This window comes from Marmota marmota, unplaced genomic scaffold (assembly GCF_001458135.2).
Source record: "Marmota marmota marmota unplaced genomic scaffold, marMar, whole genome shotgun sequence".
NCBI lineage: Eukaryota > Metazoa > Chordata > Mammalia > Rodentia > Sciuridae > Marmota > Marmota marmota.
This window is the reverse complement of record NW_025999961.1, coordinates 697,260-718,475: the sequence shown is the minus strand read 5'-3', so window position 1 is coordinate 718,475 and position 21,216 is coordinate 697,260. Positions and strand designations below refer to the sequence as shown.

Here is a 21,216-nt window from a genome sequence, read left to right as displayed (position 1 = left end):
GCTTGAATCTGCCTCACTTTGTTCCCACAGTTGTATTTTGGTGGGGTCAAATAGGACTAAATAAACTGTGAGCAGTGGCAAAGGTTAAATTGGGCCAATACTATACCAATAATTTTTTTTTTTTTTTTACTGGACATCAGTGGAAGTTGTTCTGTGCAGGTCTAATCTACTGAACTCCATTAAGCTCCCAGGAAGGGAGTGTGTGGAGGCCTGAGAGAAGAAAGTGAGGCATTGACAGAGAATGGATAAGAATTTACTCCTGGCTCAATTTCATGAATTTATAATTTTAGTCATCTTTGTGACAATCCAGAATGTACTGTAACTAACATTGACTCAACTTTCATTGGTACACTTTAAGTCTTGACCAGCACAGACTATCAATATCAGAATAAACTGATGGTAACACATGAGCTTTTGCCATTCCAGTTTATTGAAATGAGTACATTTATAGCTTTATTTGCATACAGAAAAGTGCACAAGAAAACAGGTATGTACAGAACAGTTGTGTGGCTGATCATCATTTTCAAAAAAATTCAACTACCTAGTTATCTCCAGTTTAGCATGTTTAGGTATTTGGACTTTTAAAGTACTATTTCAAGTCTGTGTTTATATGACTCAGTAGGAAGCCGGACAGAGATTTATGCCATATATAATCAGCTATTACCATTAAACATAAAACCACAGGACTTCAGCTGGACTACTTGGGGCTAATCAACAGAAGCTCACAAGGCCACCGTGTTGCTTAGATCCTGATCAGGTGTCCTCTTCTTCCACCTAAGGTAACATTGTATGTGGTCGAGTAGGACCCACAAAAACCTGAGCATTAAGGTCCAAGAGATAACATTTAAAAAATCCAACATAAATCTTGTTTTGGCAAGAACAGACCCTTCAGAACTGTGCTAACAATAGGACTGAAAATGAACTGGGAAATTTTCCAAGGTTATGAGGAGGAAAAAAAATTGCAGACATTAGATTTTTGATGATAACCCCCAATACTTGTCCATCACCTTTTCCCCTGCTATTTATCTTCCTACTAACAAAGAGATTGTGGCTTCAAGAAAGTTTTCCAGTTACGTGATGAAGGCCTAGCATGGCCCCCAGTAAGAACCCAGTGTGTCTGACACAGTTACTGCTCTTCAGAATACTGTCCTTCACTGCTGAGTTGAGATCAATTTCTCTTCCACGTTAACTGCTCTTCTGGAATGTCAGCTCAAGAGGAGGGTTGCCCCGTCCACAGGAAGGATACAGGTTATAACTATTTGCAATTCTACTTTCTGGGACTAGCAATTACCGAGGAGAAACACAGGCCCCAGATCTGTGAATCATTCTTTCTTTCTTTTTTGCCCATTAAAGTCTTTGCTTGCAAAAGGGAAGTAATGGTACATGAAGCCAGGAAAAAAATAGACATGAAAGACAATCAGAGAAAGAAGGCAAAGAGAGGTTAATTATATTTCCCCCTCGTCTGCAATAGCTAACAGGAGATTAGGAAAAATACAATCTTGGCCTTGGAGAACCTGATCTTTAGAATGAAGAGAAACTATTATCTTTAAAAAAAGATCCTTAGGTATATAAGGAGGAGTTGGACTTGCTTTCATTTTATTTTAAAAATTCTCTGTAAGAGATGGTCTGAAACAAGGGCCTTGTCCTACTAGAATCTTTAGGTTATAGAACCCCCTAATTACTTTGTGCAGCAAGGACTTGGAAATTTACTGAAAACAGGGTGTGATATGAGGGAGTGTGGTGGCTGCATCTCCCAACCAGAGTGAAGAAAGTAGAATGTCCTGGAAGGTTCTAGGATCACGATAGGCAAGGACTCAGTAGGGAAACTACTTCATTTACATTTAAACTATAGAGTTTGGGAACTTAATTTACTTAAAGCCATAGATTCAGTTTAGCTTTAGCCTAGACAGAAAGTGAAAGGCATTTTACAAGTGGAAGAGGCAATGAGAAATAAAGGCAACAGATAATCCATCAAAGCTGGGACAAGGACAGAAGTCAGGACGCATCTGGCTATTAGCTTTGTCCTTGACTACGAAGGCCAACCTTTATGTTCCTCTGGATAGTCAGCATTCCAAGTTCCTAAAGAAATATGGAGAAGAAAAAAAAAACCTTGCAATTAGAAATTTTGGATTGAAAATCATGTAATAAATATAAAGTCGTTGCATCTCCTAGGGCTGATGTGAGGATGGAATAAGAGAGTAAATACAGAACATGTGATGACATGATTAACATCAGTGCTCAACAACATCTGATATTTTCTCCTATGACCATTCTCCCCATGGACTCTGCTAATTTAACAGGTTGTTATTATTATCCCTGTTAATCACTAATTGTGCCTTTAATCAATTAAACTTCATCATAGGTGTGCATGTAGAGGAAAGCACATAATATACATAGGATTTGGTGTTCTCCATGATTCCAGGCATCCACCTGGAGGTATTGGAGAATATCCTGTGGGTAAGCAGGGATGAGGGAAGAGTACTGTTAACTTAATCCTATTGTTGACATCACATTTAAGATATTATCTATTGAACGTAATCTAATTATAGATGGATCAAGACATAGTTTAGTGGCCCTGTTTGTTTCCCCTTCATTCTTTATATTGTTTTATCCCTACCAGTTTTACCCTACCTTCTCTAAAATGGAGATACATGTCCTTTTCCCTCCTACCTTCAATCTTTCAAGATCAGAACCCAGTTTCTGCCATTTACTATTGAAAAAATAGTAGGTTACATTGAGTCCTCTCAGGGATTTGGTTGCAGGTAGTTATTCCTAACATTTGTCTACAATAAAATCCACTGGAGAAGACGAATCCACTTTCTCACTCATTTCCTCTTTCACTGCATCTGAAGGTGATATTAACAGCTGTCACTGCTTTCACAGTTACTCCCATCAGACTACACTGCAGGCTGATCAAGATTGTCACAAAGAAAGAAATGGTATCTGTTTAGAAGACTTGTTTGTTGACTTCAGAAAGTCATTAGAACTTGAAGATTAGAGGAAAAAAAGTTATTACTAGGATACTTTGTGATCACTTCAATATGAATGTAAAAAAAAAAAACAAAACCCTAGAAAACCCCAAATATATATTATATTAAGTTTTACATACAGAACTGAAATATCAAAACTATGAGGTGAAATAGAAATCCATTTCCCATAATTATATTATGATTTTTTAGAATTTTGCTCTCAACTTCCAAGTCTATCATTATTGAATTAGCAACCTATAGCTTTCCATGTCTAGTATTTCTAAATTACAAATATTAAACTCTTCCTAACTTTAAAATCAAAATCACACCCTTTGTTTCCAATGTCATCCTCTCTCACTGTTCCCCAATCCTCACCATGATAAACTTAAATAGCCATTTTCTACTTACATAAGTTAAGCAAAAGGATTTCCAAAAGGATCCCTATGTACATCAGAACATTTGGGTTGAGAAGCCACCTAAGGAGAAAAACCATCCAGGCCACAAATACAATTATAGTTATAAGACAAAATAAATAAATAAATAAACAAAACTTATCATAAGATTTCTTAAATTCCTTTAGAAATCACTTAGGTCATATACCAATCAGACATTGTACAGTTTACAATGATTTTGTGCCCCTCTGCTTATAGAGGGTTAATATATGTTATCTATTAATAATTAAGACTCAGGTAAATTACATTTGCTTCCCTCAATGGGAAGTATTATTTTATGAGCTATAAAACCACGGGTAGGAAATAAAGATTTTAAATTTTTAAAAAGTTTTAAAAATAGTACTTTGATTTTCTCCCCAAATCCTTTCAGAAGCTAGACTGAATGAAACATGAAGGATGTTCTCTATATAATAGTTTCTAAGTAGTTCCTGTAAAAGTAGTCTTACCCCAGCCTGAATAGATGGTTATCTGCAATAGTTCTCAGAATTAAGTCTTAGTGAAACAGGTTTTATCACCAAAAAGCTATTATGTATTATTATACATAATTAATTTTGGAGGCTGTAGCTTAATGTTACTTAAACTTTGGAGCAATGACTTTTAGGAATTGATACTTACAGAGGGTTGTGATGAACTGAAGGGATCCTTAGAGAAAGGGTTCTCAAATGCATTGTTAGCAGATTTGGTAACTGGCAGGGTACCCTGTCTAGGAGATGGCTTTGGTGGTTCTAGAAGGTGAAAAATCCAAGCAGTCAGTAGACAAATATAACACACAGCCTCCACAGTTACTATCTCTGAAATTTAGTTCCATACTTCTGAAATTTACATCAGTGGATTAAAAATCACCACCTCGCAATGATTACTAAAGGAAATTCACCCTTATCATAAGAGAAAGCTATGTGTATTATCTGAGGTGGAAGAGATTTTGTAATTCCCTTGTTGAAGGCCCTGGAATATTGATGAGGCTTTATTATACATACAGTCCTCCAAATTCCACAATCCATTGCATTTTGATAGCTCTTGGCAGGTCTTCTAAGAATTGTCACTAGAGGGCAGCATTATACTATCCCTTAGAATCTTCCTAGCTAAATGATTGGCTCAAAAATCAATCAATCAATCAATCAATCAATCTCCATAACCATTGAATATCAAAAGAAGCCAGAGTAGGACTACTGATGGGTGGGGGAGGTCTCTTCTGAGTGACCTGGGGAACCCTTATAGGTACAGAAGGCAGAGAGATGAGTAGCTTACCATTGATCTTGTTCAATAGTTGATTTGCATCAAAATCATCATGGTCTGCATTCTCCTGAGGAATGCCAACTTTATTGTTGAAATAACTAGAGAAGGCACTTGAAGTCCCAGAGGAAGGCTGCTCTCCCTTCCTAGCGGGCACAGCAGGTGGCTGCCGCAGTTGGAAGTCCTTAAACATTTCTTTCACTTCCTTGACTTCTTTATCTCCAAGTGGGTCTAAGGCAGTGAAGGCATCACTAGGAATGTCCTTTGGAGGGCCTGTTCTAGGAGGTGGCTGAGGAGGAGTGACCAGGGGAGAGGACAGCATAGAGGAGGACTGAGCAGACATAGCAGGAGGAAAAATATTGCTCTGAAAAGGATTCCCCAAAGGGCTTGTTGAGGACCAACTGTTGGGTGCCACAGCTGTAGAAGAGCCCCAGACGGCAGGGGCTGGAGGGGTATTTGAGGCCCTGAAGGATGAAGGCTGGGTCCAACTTTGAACCGCTGGGCTTGCACCAAAAACCATTGGCTGGCTGAAACCTGTAGGTTGGCCACCTATCATGGCTCCTGGGATCATTGACGTAGACTGATTGAAGACCACCGAGGGGTTCCATGGTCCCGCCTGGGCAGGTGTGACTGGCACACCACCTGAGAGAAGAGGGGGAAAAATACTCCTCAGGAGTCAAGCCTGGAGAGGATTCCTGAATTTAAAAAGCACGACTCTCCAGGGAGCATTTATAGAGCATCCCCAGGGCAAATACCTTCATTAAGCCTTGAAGCTAGCATGGAAATAAAGATTAAATTACTCTGAAGGTTAACTAGCTAATACAGCATAACTAGCATTTGAGTGCTGGTTGCATTTTTAGGTTTACATGGTCTTTCCACTATGTTTTTTACCTTCCTCATTAGAAGGATAATACAATCCACAAGTACTAATCATAAATAAACTGATATATCTGAAACAACTAGATCAGAGCCTGTCAATAGCAGGAACTAATTTGTTGAGTGAACATAATTTGTGTTCACAAACCACATTGATTATGAAATAGTTATTTAAGATAATCCATTGGACTCTCTGAGTCATCAATTTGACCTTTGCATTGAGCAGCTGGTTTTTGTCTGGAGACTTATGGAAACCAGCTATCACGTATGTGCATAAGGCCCCAACGTGCGTTCATCCTGAAGAAACCATTTCAAAGTTTCCTTGCTTTTTATTGCTGCCAAAGTTGACACAGCTATATAAAGGGAAGATAAAATTTAGCTGATGCCAAGATAGTTTTAGACTTTTATATGTAAAGATGGAGGAAAAGCTATTACCCTAGGAAAGCTGTTTCAAATAAAAGTGTTTCCTGCCATGTGCCACTCACTAAACCTTGCCAGACTTTAGAACAGACTATTTAAGTGAGAAAGGGAGGAGAGAAGACAACAGGAAACAAAATGCTTCCCTGGTAAGGAATGGCCTGTGTCAGGGCACATGATCTTGGGTCAATGGCTCCTTTGCTTGCATCCTTGCGGAGGTCATTGGGAATTACTTAAATCACAAAAATCCAAATCTCTTAAATTTCACTGTCTCTTGAGAGACTTATTCCTGCATCTTGTTCTAATATACAGGGCATTTTCTTTTCTGCCTCTGGCCAAGTATAGTAATGAATAAGTCTAACTGTCACCACTGAAAAACACTCTCAATTCAGCCTCATACTTTTTCATGAATGATGCTGATGTTCTGCTTTTGAAACCTATTTGCTTTGAGGTTCGGAGAATAGCATTCTTTACCTATGAATTTTCTAATCCAACTAAGAAAAGGCCATTAAACTTGGGCGAGGAATACTTTTCCTTCCAGAGTGATATATGCTTTAAAAGAATGTTATTTTGGGGGTGATGTAGCCAGATATTCTCACTTAAATCTTCTTAGTATTTGCATCTTCTATGCCTAGGAATGTGGCCATCTGGCCAGAAATAAATTCATTGTTCTCACAGAGTGGCAGGTTTCAGAAGAGGTTCCTTCACTTAATCAATGTTCTTATTTTCAAGGATAAAGAATACAATTAAAATTGGATAAAGAATCAATATTCTTATTTTCAAGGATAAAAAAAACAATTAAAATTGGGGTGGTCACAGTCTGTGACCATAGGGACAAGGTTCAGGCACACGGGTTCCAAACCCAATACCCTATCCTCTCACTCTGCCTCATTCACAGGAAGGTACAGGACTTTTTGTTGTTGTTATTTCCTAAATGGTATATTAATTCAAATTCTAATCTAACTGACACATAAGTTAGACTTTATAACAAATCAATGGACAGGTTCTCTTAGATTCTATAACATAGGCCCTAAAAGCAGATTTAGTTTGAACAATAATTGCCATTGTTTTAGAAGAAATGTATTGAAATTTCATTAAAGGAAGCCAGAGTCCCTCACTAATAGTATCCACCAATTAGATGTAAAAGAAAAAGGAAGTCAAATTTTATCATCTTTGATGTTGAACCACTTCCCATTCCTTAGAAAAACTCATGGCTTTGGTCATAGATCATGTCAGTGGGAATGGTGTTTATAAAAGAGAGAAATATGATATTTGCCAGGAATTAAAGGCTCTCCCAGGGTATGCTTATGCCAGCCTTCATTTCCACCCACCAGATTGTACACAATTGTGTTTCGGAAACATTTATGGCCCAGCTGGAGAAAGTAGGGACAAGAACTAAAGAGAAAGGGTGTGTGGGCATGAAGCACTGATTTTATTACCTTCTGAAGCTAGATCAAAACACAGGGCAGCAAGTCAAAGCAGAGGGCTCAGCTTTGCATAATGCCCTCTCCCCACCCCCAGCTCCAGGGGAGACAGTCCCCCAGCTGGGTCTAGCGGAAGCCAGACCTACAACCTTCCATGGTTTGGCGGAGTATCCCTGCTGGTGGACAGGGGCTATACTGTAGAGCTCAGTTTGAGTTCCATGTCCAAACTTGGAAGAATCATCAGTATTCTGCAGTTGTATACCCCAAGGCCTCAACAGGGGCAACTAGCCAAAAAGCTTCACTTCGTCTGAATAAATTAACAGTTATAGGGTCCAGCTGTATTTTCAGGCTGACTTGTTAAATATTGGCTGTAAAAAATCTTCAGGGCATTGATATTAGACTACAAAGTCCTGGAATGTGATCTAGTCACAGCACTGCATGCAAGTTCTCTGCCTTCCTGCAAGAGACAAACACCTACCTACTCCACTTGAGGGTGTAGGAAAAAGAGCAAAAGAGAAAGGGGAAGACCCCCAGAGACACAAAGTGTTTAGGGAGAGCCTCTTGATGGTGTAAATACCAAGCAGAGACAGACCTGGAACACATTGGCTTCTTATACTCACATGGATTTCAGCCACTCACTATCTTCTTTCTTGCAATCCCCCTCCAGATATGATTAAACAGATTTACTGTGGTATATCTAAAATATTTTCCTTTTCAGTCAGGAAAATAGGGGGGAGAGAGAAACAGAGAGAGTGGGGGCGGGGATAGAGGAGATCTTGGTGACTGATTCTGCAGGAGGCAGAGAAAGCCAAGATCCTGGTCAAATTTATCAAAGGAGAAGGAGAGTTCTTCTTCATTTATGGTCCCCCACCACCTCCCAAGCCAGACTATTTGCTGTTTGTAGAGGTGCCAAGAAACAGAAAAACAGAGACCCCAGCAGGAAAGCAAAGACTATTGTTGAGGTTTCTGAAAATTGTACCGTGGAATCTGAAAGAGCTGGAGGCTATGGATAAAAAGTAGCGGGACCAGATCTCATCCAGTGTTTTTGCATCATCCTGTAGCAGAGAGGCCTGGTGGCTCATAAGAGCCAAGGATACTTTTATGAACAATGGCACCAGCATGGCCTAAGAATCTGATAAAATTCTACCTCTTCTGTAGCTGTTCTCCTTCCAACTTCAGCTATCCACTATTTACCTCTGACTATTATGACACTTGGCTAGCAAAATATTAGCAAGGTGGAAGTATTCCAAGACAGATCAGGATATATGCTTAGGAGTAGAGCCTAGCCCAGAACCTGGCCTTTGATTATATGACTACTTCAGACTTAACATCTCTCCTGGGGCACATAATGTTTTAAAAGGGGATGCAGGCATTAAGAGGTCTGCAATCTGTTATGGAATGTAACATGGAAGACATGCACGTTACTATTTTTCCAACACAATCGACACAGATGGCAGACAGGCAAGGCTCTTGCATCTCTTCTCCTCTGTATCACTGAAGCTGATCTGAGCATCACAGTCTCTCACAACTGTCTTCCGTGAGCCATTGCAAATTAATTCAGGTACATGCAATACTGAAAATGGATTTCTTATCACATGCCAACTTCAGAAGCCACATTTCCGTTATAAGACAAGAGTATCAACTGGGAGTGGGTGGCACAGGAGTAAAAGTGGGAGAAGGGCTGCCTAGGCAGTCTAATCTTTTATCCATGGAACCCTGTATGGACAGGAAGGTCCTTCCTTCTGTGCATTTATTTTATGAGTGACAGTGACAGAGCCATACCTAACTCTATCTCTAGGCACCTACCTAGACCGGCAAGGGGCCCCACTGGGGCAGGAGAGCTTGTTTTGAAGAGGTCCAGAGGGTTGGTCTGTGGGGCTGCAGATTGTCCTGTGGGTGACGTCTGGCCTGGAGGTTCTGAGACCGGAGGATCAAAGATGTCTGATGCAAGCAAGTCATTTGCTGAAGACTGACAGGGAGGGAGGAGGAAGAAGAATTATTCAGCATCAGAGAAATACATCTCTGCTATGTCTTTTATTCTTCACCCCAAATTTGAGATCCACAGAAAAAAAAAATGTTTTCCTATTACTGATTAAAAACCAAATAAAACAAAACAAAAAATAATGGGGGTGGGGGGATAAAAGATACAAATGGCTGCAGTGGACTGACTCTTGAGGTTTAGTGACTGATACAATGTAGGATTTGTGAAATGAAACATTTTACTCATGTATACATTTGTATCACTTTGTGCTCCTTGGCTAGAAGCTTAAAGCTGGGAAAAGAAAGGACAAACTCCAATTAAGCATCCTAAAAAACCATGATCATTCTCTTGCATTTAAATCAGCCTACATAGAGATGAGAAAGTCTTAATTATTATGCAAACCTACATATTCCTATGAGAGTTTCAAAAAGAAACTACATTTTCAATTGCTACTGAATGAAACTGCTTAATGGTGCTGGGAATAGTACATACTTAAGTTTCTTCTAGAAAATGGGTTAGGAAACCAATGTTTAAAAGAGGAGACAAGCTTGAAAATTTTATCCCACCACCGTGGACATAAATGCAATAGGCTGGGTGTGCAGGGCAGGTGTTAGTGTGGGGAAGAAACAAAGGGAGTCACGAGGACTCTTGCCCTCCCATCCCAGAACATGACGATCAAACTTACCAGAGGTATAGAAGCATAGCAGCATTAAAAAATGGAAAAACTTGTGTTTAGTTTTAGTGTTAAGAGACAAGACATGCAAACGGAAGGCAGGGTGTGACAAACACTGCTGAGAAGCTTAGAAAGACTGGCGATTAGAGGAAAGCATTCCTGGAGAACCGATCGATGTGCCTTATCCCACCTTCTAGTTTACAGCCACACAGGAAACTACAAGACAGCAGGAAAGCACTTGCATCACACCACCCTCTGGTACCGAACATGCATTCTGCTAATGGCTATGTGGAGAAGACAATTCACCTTAGCAGTCCTTCTGCCTCTTCCTGGTTTGGTACTTTGTGGAGGTGGGATAATGGCTATGGAGTCATGTGCTGAGGACTGGACAGAGCTTTCCAAGTCCTGTTTTACGCCATTCGGTACAGAGAGTCCTTTGGGAGGGCTTCCCACGAAAGGGTTTGGGGAAGATTTGATATGGAAGCTGTTCTGTTCTCTTTCAGATACCCCATTTTGAGTTCTCACCGCTGGCTGGGTTTGCGTACTTGAAAAGGGCCATGGGCCTGCCTGAGCTTCCTGTTTGCCAGTCCGGTTAGAGATTTGGTCAAATTGCTGACCAAAGTAATCAACATCACCATTCAAGGGCCCATTACTCAGTGGAGTAGACAAGCTACTCAAATTCTCTTTCTTCTGATCTGGAGATTTGAGAGAATCAAACGAAGAGGGTGTCGATTGGTCTGGTTGTGCAAAAGGATCATCACGGAAAGGATCAGGATTGGGGGTGGGAAAGAAGTTGAGATTGGCAGAAAAGGCATTTTCAGGCAAGAAGGATGCCTGAGGCTTTGGTCGAGGAAGAGAGCAGGAGGTGATGCCATTTGTTAAGAACGGATTTTCTCTTAAAGAATTCTGATTGGTGTCGATTTCAGAGTTTAGATCCACTAACAGGATATCTTTGCTTTCCTATCACATTTGGAAAGAAAAAAAAAGAACATGTGTTAGTCCATGTTAATACTTCAAACGAGAAAACTACATAAAATGACAAGGACTATCAAAATTCCCATTCGAATTTGGTCTCCATAAACTGGTTGACTATGATCTCCTCCCATTAACTCCTAGAAAGTGTTTATTAGCTGTGCACTGAGGGGGGGGGGTTGTTTCCCTGCCCCTCTCTCACCCCAGTCCCTTTTCTCTATGCCTCAACTTTTTTGGCCCTTCATGAAGTGAGAGCTTACGGTTGCTTAGTTCATGTGTCTGCTCAACTTAGTTCATACCCACAGCTGGGCTGAGTTCATTTCCAGCATTGTTTCAATTCATGCCTAACTTGGTGTCTTAAAGAGTATTGATTGTGTCACTCTAAACGATTACCTGAATATGCTGAGCCTAAGTGTCAGAAGTAACTTCATAAACCTGGCCCAGATTCTTACCTGATGTATACATGGTCTTATCTATTGTACCTCCAGAGTCATTAGCATCACATCTCCAAATAAGTGAATTCACTGGTTAATGCATTCATGTTTTATAGTCCTGGTTATGACCAAGTTTGCAATCTAATGCATTTCCCTATAATTGGTCCATTTCCCTATAATTGGAGAGAGGTGGTTCCTTTACTATCACAGCCAATTGTTCTGCCTCTTTAAATACTGAAGGCCCTTATTGAAGATGCCAGTCAAGGTGGGCCCCTCTTTCACACCACCCTAGTCTCTTCCCTGTACACACTCTTACTGATGTATGTCCTTCTGTGAAAGTTACACTCAAAATACTGGTTTCATCTCATGTATCATATATTAACCTCTAGTATTTATACATTTTTTTTTTCAGAACATGGCTTCCAGTTGTCTGTGTGATGGCAGTAATCTCATCTATTGAGTGCAAGAACAATTAATGTTTTGCTTTTGCATGAGTTAGAGATGTAGATATAAGACTTAATCTAGAAGACAATAGAATGCCTAATTCTATTTTCGCTCAATTCTTTTTCTGGTATGTTGATTTTATTTGGTTTCTCTGCTGTTATATAAATGTTTTCTCAACATAAAAGCGCAAATATGATGAATTTGACATCTCTTTATTCCAGCTAATTACATAAGTAATTATGATTCACCTTGGGATAGGGGTCTCAGTTTAACAGCCCTTATTTCTGACTGATTTCAGCTTTTAAATTCTTAACTATGCTAGCCATAGAAGATCATAAACAATAAACTTGCCCAGCTGAAGAGCAAGTTAGAGTTGACATTTAGCATTACCTTGGGGAGAGTACTAAATATTTTGACCATTGGGACAATAACAACTTTAAGGAAATATTAATTTCTCAAACTAGTAAGAGCAAAAAAGGCTCAAGAATGTCTCCTTGGCTTTTAGAGAAAAGAACACATTTTTACCAGTTGAGATGTTACTTTGTGGCCATAGAAAAGACAGCAAAATTAGAACTAGATGGTATTTATCTTTTGGTTCCCTTTACTGTAGGTGTAAAAACACTATTTCTAAAAGCCATATTTTCCCTCTTTGTAACTAGAAGAATTTGTCACAAGAAAGAGCTTGTAATTTAATATAAAATTTAATCAAAGAAATGGATTGGAAGACTTCTTAATGAAAGGATCTGTAAACAATCAAAAGGGAGGATAAAATGTATTTCAGAAGCTTGTGATTTCAATATTCATTCATTATGAGCCACCTCTAGGTGAGGACAGTTGGTGTTCACAGCCGGTAGAGTTCTCATTTTCAATTATTACTTCAGAAGAAGTTCTTAGGACACCAATCGGGAGCCACAATGTTAGACTTCTGAATAGTCACCCTACAAGTAAAATGTATAAAGCTCGCCTCAGGGTTGGGTTTGCTGTTAATCCAAGATTGAGAGTCTAGTCCAGTTACCAGACCACAACCTATGAGTGGACTATTTGTGATCCATCCCTTCTCAGAGCTTCATTCATGCTATGTTGGACTGTCAGCCCTCCATCCACCTGGCCACCGTGGGAGCATCTGAGACAGGCCTGGATCTCTGAAGTGAATTACAGTCCCTATTCTTAAGGAGCTATAAGCAGGTGGGCAGACAGTCGGGTGTCTGCACCAAGACCAGTTTTTAAAATGAGTTCCACAGCTCTCCTCCAGGTCGCTAATCTCACCTATCACACCAGATTGCCAAATTGAGGGCTTCCCTACTATAAGCTTTTGGTGGTATCCTGCCTCATCTGTATTAAAACATACTTCCTTAGACCAATTTTCAAGATGATCCATAGTAAGACCCAATTTGATTCTGGCCCAACACATTTTCCTTACATGCTTTAACGACCCAACTTAAATTCAGATTCTTTTCCCATTGATCTTTATATTTCGGTTTTACCCCTGTCTTCCCCAGAGCACCTTAGGAGTGTACACAAGTGTATAAGTGATACCAGAATGTTGCACCCCGATCCTATCCCTTGTACCCATATTTAATCTCCTTGATGGTGCATCATGCCTGGTTTATCTCATACTACGTGTGTGTGTGTGTGTGTGTGTGTGTGTGTGTGTTTGTAGTGCTGGGGATCAAACCCAAGGCCTCGTGCACGCAGGGCAAGCACTCTACCAGCTGAGCTATATCCCCAGCCCCCACCTGGGCTTTCACATGGAAAAATTTTAAAGTTAACAAACATGAACTTCCTCCCCTGCCTCCTCTGCTCTCTCTTTTTCAAATAGTATGAAAGCATAATGCTCAAGTGCTTTTCTTTAAAAAAAAAAAAAAATGGAAGTATTTCCTAAGGGATGATGCTTAGTTTGCAATATGAACAAACTGCAGAGAGCTCCAGTCACCTCTAACCACTAATAAAGTCTAGGTGACTTAGATTTCTTTTTCAGTACACATCATCCAGAGCAATTGTTAAGAGTTAAATATTTTTTGAATATGCTGGTTTTACCAAGTACAGATAAATCTGTGACCTATAAATACAGAGTCAATATGTAAGAGCATGTCAAAGTTTAACCAGAATGTTAGCCCTGTTAGAAAACTAACAGGGGTTAGCTTTCTCTTACTTATTAGCTACCATCTATTTTGATGGTATTTTATTATTTTAATTTGTTGCTAGTTTAACTAAAACTTGAATTTCTACAAATGAAAAGTTCTTAGAATGTAAGAAGTCTAATGAGACGCAGGATCATCCATGTTGTTTTTCATTTCCCTTTGCAGAATGTTCCAGAAGTCTACCAAAGTAGATTCAACAGTAAGTGCTTTCTTGCCTCTTCCTCTGCAATTCCACATCATATCTTGAGTGTTCTACTCTCTTTCAATATCTTATTTGAGAGTTACACTTGAAAAGTAGGTTGCACAAGTATCAATTTCCTTTGGGGAGGGGACTACTAATAGTGGAAAGAGCAAAGTTGTTTAGGAATCCAAAGGATCTCAGAGCTATGAAAGACCTTTCAGGGTCAGCTAGCTTAGGATTTAAAAAAGATTATCTGTAGAACAGGAATAAATGTTATAAAGAATGAAGGGCTCTATAGACAAGTGAGTCAGGAAAATGACTTAAAAAGACATTAAGTGGATTTCTCCATTGCAGGCTTCAGAGAGTCCTTAAGATGCTATGGTGCAGTGAGATTCTTACATGGTGAGGGCAGAGAGGAGTGCACGAAGGCCCTGCTCCCATACTCATCTCACTTGGGTGCTTATGGAGTGAGGTTTCTCAGGCCTGGAATTCTCTGCAATACTTGGGAAGTTAGAATCTTACCCAATCTCCCACCAACTGCTTGATGGTATTTTATTATTTTAACTTGTCACCCTTAATTACAAATGGCCTTCATTTTGTAGACCTCTCTGATAATTTCTTCACATGAGAAAATCCTAGCTAGATAATTTTTCTCATCATTCTAGACTAATTCTGCTTGTCCAGTTATTGCCTTCTCTTTCTTCATATTCAAGTCTAGAATCTCCCTTCCTCAGAAGCAGTACTTGAACCTCTAAATTGGATAAATACCCTGTAATTAACATCAGTTAATATGCTTTGTGCTTCATTTTTTAATGTTGGTCTCCCTGTTAGACAGCACATTTTATGGTACTGTGCATTTTACTTACTGCAGTGCCTCGCAAAGAGCAAGTACTCAAGAAGTTACATAAACAATGTAAGTTGCTAGAAGTCATTTGAAGTTGCATCAGTCATTTTATTTGAGATCTGTTTTAGAAGTTCTGAAGACCAGGGCTTAAGTCTTGGTTCTGCACCTCTTTATTGGGTACATAACGTTTTTTGTTGAATCATCATTTTCTTATCTATAACATTTGGTACATATCTAAATGGTTGATATATATTGATTAATGTTGAGAAGACTTACATACCATAATGTTCTATAAAAAAGGGAGCAATTTTCTAAAAAGGACATTTTTTGGTTGAACATCACTGAGCCTCTTGTTTACTTGAATTCTTACATCACAACAAGCTTTTGCTGCTACATTGCAACTGAAAAGAGTGGATGAAAGGCCAGCAAGCTTCATGATTAATCATCTAATAGACAGACTTCCTTCAAGTAGGGTTAAGCCAAGGATTATATTCAGCTTCTCCTTCTGATCCTGTGTCGTACCAAGAAGGGTTTTATTGCCTGACCTCCTGCTCCTTCAATTGAACCTTTAAGCAATGTTAACATACGAATTAGTGCTGATAGGTTCCCACGGTGACTTAAAATTCAAATTTTAATAGTCTCTTACACTTTGTGTGGAAAAAAAATCAGTCATCACCTTTTTAGTTTCAATGAAGATGCTCAATATTTCTGGTAAATTACCAATTTGAATTAGAGATGTTATTTCCATTACATTGCAAATTTAAAAACAAACACTTACTGTTGGACTATTTAGGTCAGGAGGTGTAGACATGTCCCCAAACAAATCCATCTGGTCCACACCCTTAAAAAAGTATTTGGATTAGATTCACATGTGTCTACTAAAAAGATTACTTTGTATAGTGTTGTAATAGTCTGTCTCCTAAACTAAGATTTAGGAAAATAGTTGTTACAATTTGATTTTCATTTAACTCACACATATTTGAGATTATATTATTTAGGTCAGGAAGTGTAGACATGTCCCCAAACAAATACATCTGGTCCACACTCTTTAAAAAGTATTTGGATTAGATTAAGGTGGTCTACTAAAATGATTATATTGTATATTGACATAAATGTTACACTAATGTTTACAAAAAGAGTTGTGATTGGATTTTCATACAGATCCAATTCAGAACTGGTATTAGCAACATCTATAGGAAGGAGAACCCATGTTCAGGTGAGTAAGAATCATAAATTATCACATACATACCAATTTCAGTTTGGTCCCTTGATCATCAAGATTCATTAAGGTCTCACTCCCATTCTGAAAAAATGGGAAATAGTTAAGGGTTTAATTGATGAGTTTTCCTCTTACTTTATTGGCTTATTATGCAGTTATGACTTTGGCACTGATCATTTAACTATATGTTTTCCGTGACCAAGAAGTCACAAATGCACAGTAATAAGGTAGAAAGGGAGAGGATTAGGGGCAAGGAGCAAACAAGGGCTTATGCACAATTCATAAGAGGTGGCAATTCTCTTTACCTCTATGGCTTTGTTGGCTTCTTCTGCCTGAAAAAAAGATAGAAATTCAGTGACCTTAGTATTTGTGGTTAAGAAGAGTTAAATAAAAGAACAGATATACTTTCAGGCTCATGAGCATAAGGCAATTAAGTCTTGCCTATTTTACCTATATCCCCTCTTATAGAAATTACTGAGGTACTAGATTTAAATTGAAGAACTAGATTTGACCTAGGTTGTCCTGTGTGATTCCTGTGACCAATATGAAACTTGTAGGGATTGGAAATCAGAAATACCTGTCTATAAAATTCACCCATTGCCTTAGTGGGAAGAACATAAGTTCTATGCTTTGAAGAGTCCTATAGAAGCCCATCTACAGATAGGTCCTATGTACATAGTACATTAAACATGATCCTGAATGTGGTTACAAATTCCAAGAAGCCTGTCTTAAGTAGGACTTGCCTTTTTCTTCTCTTCTTCCTTTTTCTTTACATTGTAGATTACTTGAAAAAGGTCTTTAAGGTCAATGACTAATGGCTCAGCCTAAAGCAAGAAAAACAACAACATTGTTATCAGGATTTTATTCTTAATATTTTCTGTGTCCTCTCCATCAATTCTGTTTAGTACTGGTTTCTTAAAAACACAAACAAACAAACAAACAAAAACCCTCCTATTCCCTTCTCCTAATATATAGGGAGTCACCCCCACTCCACCCCACCATTACACATCACCATTACCCTTAGATACATAAAGGAAGCAGGGCTAGTGAGTATTTACACAAAAGAAGAGGTGCCATGACTATTTTCACAGTCTCTTCAAGGTTTCTGGGAACAACTCACTATTGTTCTAAAATCAGCATTGACTTTAAAAGAAAGTCCGTTCTCACAAACTTCATGCCACATGGGTATCAATGACTATTTGTTAATCCAAAGACTCTTTAATGATACTAATGCTCTGGGTCATTATTTTACTCTGGGTCATTATTTTACTCTCATTCATTTCATTATTCCCAGCAAGTTTTCTAGCTCTGTGACAGATACTTCTCTGCTCCACAGAGGATCAGTCCCCAAGGATGTCTCAAGGTTCACAGCTTACCTGTTGCCCAGTTTTTATGGCAAAAAACTGATGTTGGCCTTCTCCTCCACACACATAACCAAACGCCCTGTTGTCTGTCACATCACGGGCAATGAAAGAAATCTTATTTACTGGATGTTCATGCTCTATCACCTGAAAACAAACATAAACAATGATTTATTGAGTAAACTAGGGCTAGGGATGTGACCCAGTGATATGAGAATCTATCTCTAGGCCAGCACTGCTAGGCATCAGACACAGCATGTATGAACAGGTTAAATCATCTGAATAAAGACTTTTTAGTCTCTAGGTAGAAAGTTAGAGCTACATGAATCCTTGCTAGAAAAGGCCCACAAGGAAGTGGGAACAGAGAACAAAAGTGGGAAGAATTTTCCTTCTTAAAATAATGAAATTGAATCTTTCAATCCCAAAGGTTTGATGCCACACAGCAAAAAAAAAAAAAAAAAAAAAAAAAAAAGATTGAGGATAAGGATACCAAGAACCTCTAAAGGAAAGAGGGAATGTGTAACCCTTAAGCCAACCCAAGTAGGTCTGCTTTCTCAATTCAAAGTCAAACTTATATCCCCAGGGTTCCTTGGACAACACCTCAGAATAGCCAAGGAATCATTCTGTATAGTATTAGAATAAGGATCCCCTGTATTTTCTGGAAGTTATCAAGTGCTGTCATCAAGTATTGTTCATGGACTTGTCCTAGATGGTCTATGTCATTATTCAGAGGTGGGGAGGGGATTTCTCTTTCCCTTGACCCTTTCCAGCAAATGTAACAGGATTTGGCTCATCATGTATATTTATATATGGCAGTATGTGTCTTGTTTCCAAATGCCTAAGATCACCCAAAGATCATATTTTAAGGAGAGATGGAGAGAGAATGCTCATGAGTGAAACCTGCCTCCATTCTCTGATGGGCTTGAGGAAACAAGAGTTAAGAGTTGAAGGAAAAGATTGGACATTTATTTCAGAGGTAGAGCACTTCCTTGTGTAAGTGTAAGGTCATGGGTTCAATCCCCAGTACCATGGGGTGGAGTGGGGGGAAGGGTTGAAGAATAATGATGGAGATGGTAATGTCAGAGGATCTGAGCCCAGCAGGCTGGGTGAGCATGCACCAGGGAGCCTAGCTCTGAGTGTGATGGTGGATTTTACAGACTAGACAATGGGCATCTCCAGGAAGGGGTGAATAGTAACTAGAGGTCTTCCCACAGTGTGTTAATACAAATACAGTATTGTACACCAACGAAAATGGGCTATAAACAATATTTTAAGTGGATGAATCTTATGTTGAATAGGAAAAAAAATATCCCAGAAGAATTGAAATAGGATAGCTTTTTGTTCAGTAGCAAAACTAAAACAAAACAAGCACAATTGTTCATGTGTCATGGAAACAGTAGCAACACCACACACACACACACATACGCACATACACGCACACACTCACACACACACACTAAGGAAGGTTACTTCTGTGAGGGAAAAGACAGGTGGGGAAAAAAAGCTAGATGTGTTTTAAATAATATTTCAGCTTTAGTTTAGTTGATAAGTTCACATGTGATCAATATATTAAAAATCAAATGAGAGCTTTGCATAGACCCATGAAAAAAATCACAAACCGGGAATTAGGGTTCATCTAGTTCTGTATGTTTGAGGTCCAAATAATGTGGTACTTATAGCACACCTGTGTTCAAAGACTTAGATTCACATCTCTTATAGAAAATAAATTCCAATACAGGGTATCTTGACTCCACCTTCTATTCTGTTTTCTGCTTATTATTTCTGGAGAAATAATACTTTTTTTTTTTTAATAGAACTTTGAGAAAGAAAAAAAAAAAGGAAGCTGAAATCCAAGCAGCACATAATTTGTCACACTCGGGTGCTCAGGTAGGTGTCAGCGAATGTGAATTCTTACCCCAGTTTTCTCATCAATTATTTTTATCCCAGAAAGGGAAATGTTGACCCAGATCCTTTGTTTGTGTTGTCCCTGAGACCGTCCAGCTGCTGCCATGCCCTGATGAGATTGAAAAGACAAGAAAAAACAAATTTAAAATATCCTGAAGTGCTATTAATATTAAAAAATTAAAAGATAGCTTTGTTTCCAACTTGGTTTGCCAGCTATGAAAGGATGAGGTGCCTTTCATCTGGGATAAGAGGATGGAGTCAAACACCATTGAGCAGGCATCTCTTAGCTGGGCAACTCAAACAAGTCACTGTAGTTCTCCTGGTAAAGAAAAGGGGACTGGACTCGAAGATCTTCAAAGATGCTTCTTCTAAGTCTTATATTGTCTAACGAGTATTGCCTGTTTAATCAGGTCTACATAGTGACATAGTACTGAATTTAAAAATTTAAAACTCTGCAGGGATAACACTAAAGAACACCAATTTCTAGGTAGGGTCCTGAATCTTTTCTGGACACTTTCCAGGTGAAAAACAGGGTATCCCATACCCTCTGCACAACATCAGACCAGGCACACCCTTGCACACAGGTTCTATAATCAGTGAATGAGAGAAGACTGTTGGGCTTGGTTCATTCAAGTACTGAGTCAGCCAAAGTGAAAGGCATCCAGATCCCTGATATCCTTGATGAAACCAGGTCTCTAGAGCAGTGCTTGAAATGGACCAACTAACTCAGGGTTTCTCAGAAAATTAGACATAACTCAGGGTTTCTCAGAAAATTAGACACAACCGGATTACTGGTGGGATTAAAAAATTTTCAAATCACCGAGATACAGGTAAACATGAGCTTTGAAAATAATCCTCTTTGCTGGTCATTTAACATAAAAAGATAAAAGCATTCTTCTCCTTTTACCTTGAGTTTCATCATGGAGTCTTGGCTCATCTTATCCCCTCGTGCATCTGGCACATCATCAATTCCAATTAGCTTGGCCTTGTATTTCACACCATCACCTTTGAACCTTGCCAAGAGATACTCATCTGTCTTTTCAGAGCCTGAGGAATGAAAAAAATATAAGATGAAATTTTATTTAAATACCAGTCCTAGGTAAGACCAAATGTGCCCTGGAATCTCCAAATTTCGAGAAGCATTAATCTTGATTATACTATAATTTATCTTAAGTGGAATATTTTATTCTGTCTTATTCTTTCTTCTTTTGAGCAAAATCATGCTCTGTAGTATTGAATATGGAGTTGGGGTGGAGATAAAATAAATTTTGAAAAATAGAAAATTCATGAGGGGAAACCATGGGAATATGTAAAGTGAGAGTTGGACTTCTTCATCTGAGTCTTTAAAAATTATATTATAAGGATTATATTTTTTAGTGAGAAAAATAATTTACTAATATACAATTTACTAACATTTTGAGCTATCAATAAAAAGGGAAATATAGGTAATTTCCCTTGATAATAATTAAGGTAATTATCCCATAAAGATATCTTATTTTACTCCTCTTAAAAGAACTCTGCAGTCTCATTCCCAGAACTAAAGGGTAGTAGTAAAAACCAAGCAAGTCATGGCATATTCTCAGGCTCTGAATGATTAAGAACGCTGTCACTTTTAAAAAAATTTATTCTGATTTGTTATACATGATGGTAGAATGCAGTTCCTTTCATATTACACATACAGAGCACAATT

General features: G+C 38.7%; 1 protein-coding gene across 1 annotated transcript; it reads right to left on the bottom strand.

Moving 5' to 3' along the window:
• Positions 1-412: 412 nt before the first annotated feature.
• Positions 413-20,604, bottom strand: Dab2 (DAB adaptor protein 2; the record flags this gene model as incomplete). Its single annotated transcript, XM_048802865.1, has 13 exons — positions 413-2,079; positions 3,378-3,445; positions 4,037-4,146; positions 4,670-5,296; positions 9,178-9,340; positions 10,332-10,985; positions 15,820-15,882; positions 16,291-16,344; positions 16,566-16,592; positions 17,004-17,084; positions 17,637-17,768; positions 19,537-19,635; positions 20,434-20,604. Coding segments are annotated over 12 exons (2,244 nt in total), but the record flags the coding sequence as incomplete, so codon positions are not given.
• Between the last annotated feature and the right edge of the window lie 612 nt (positions 20,605-21,216).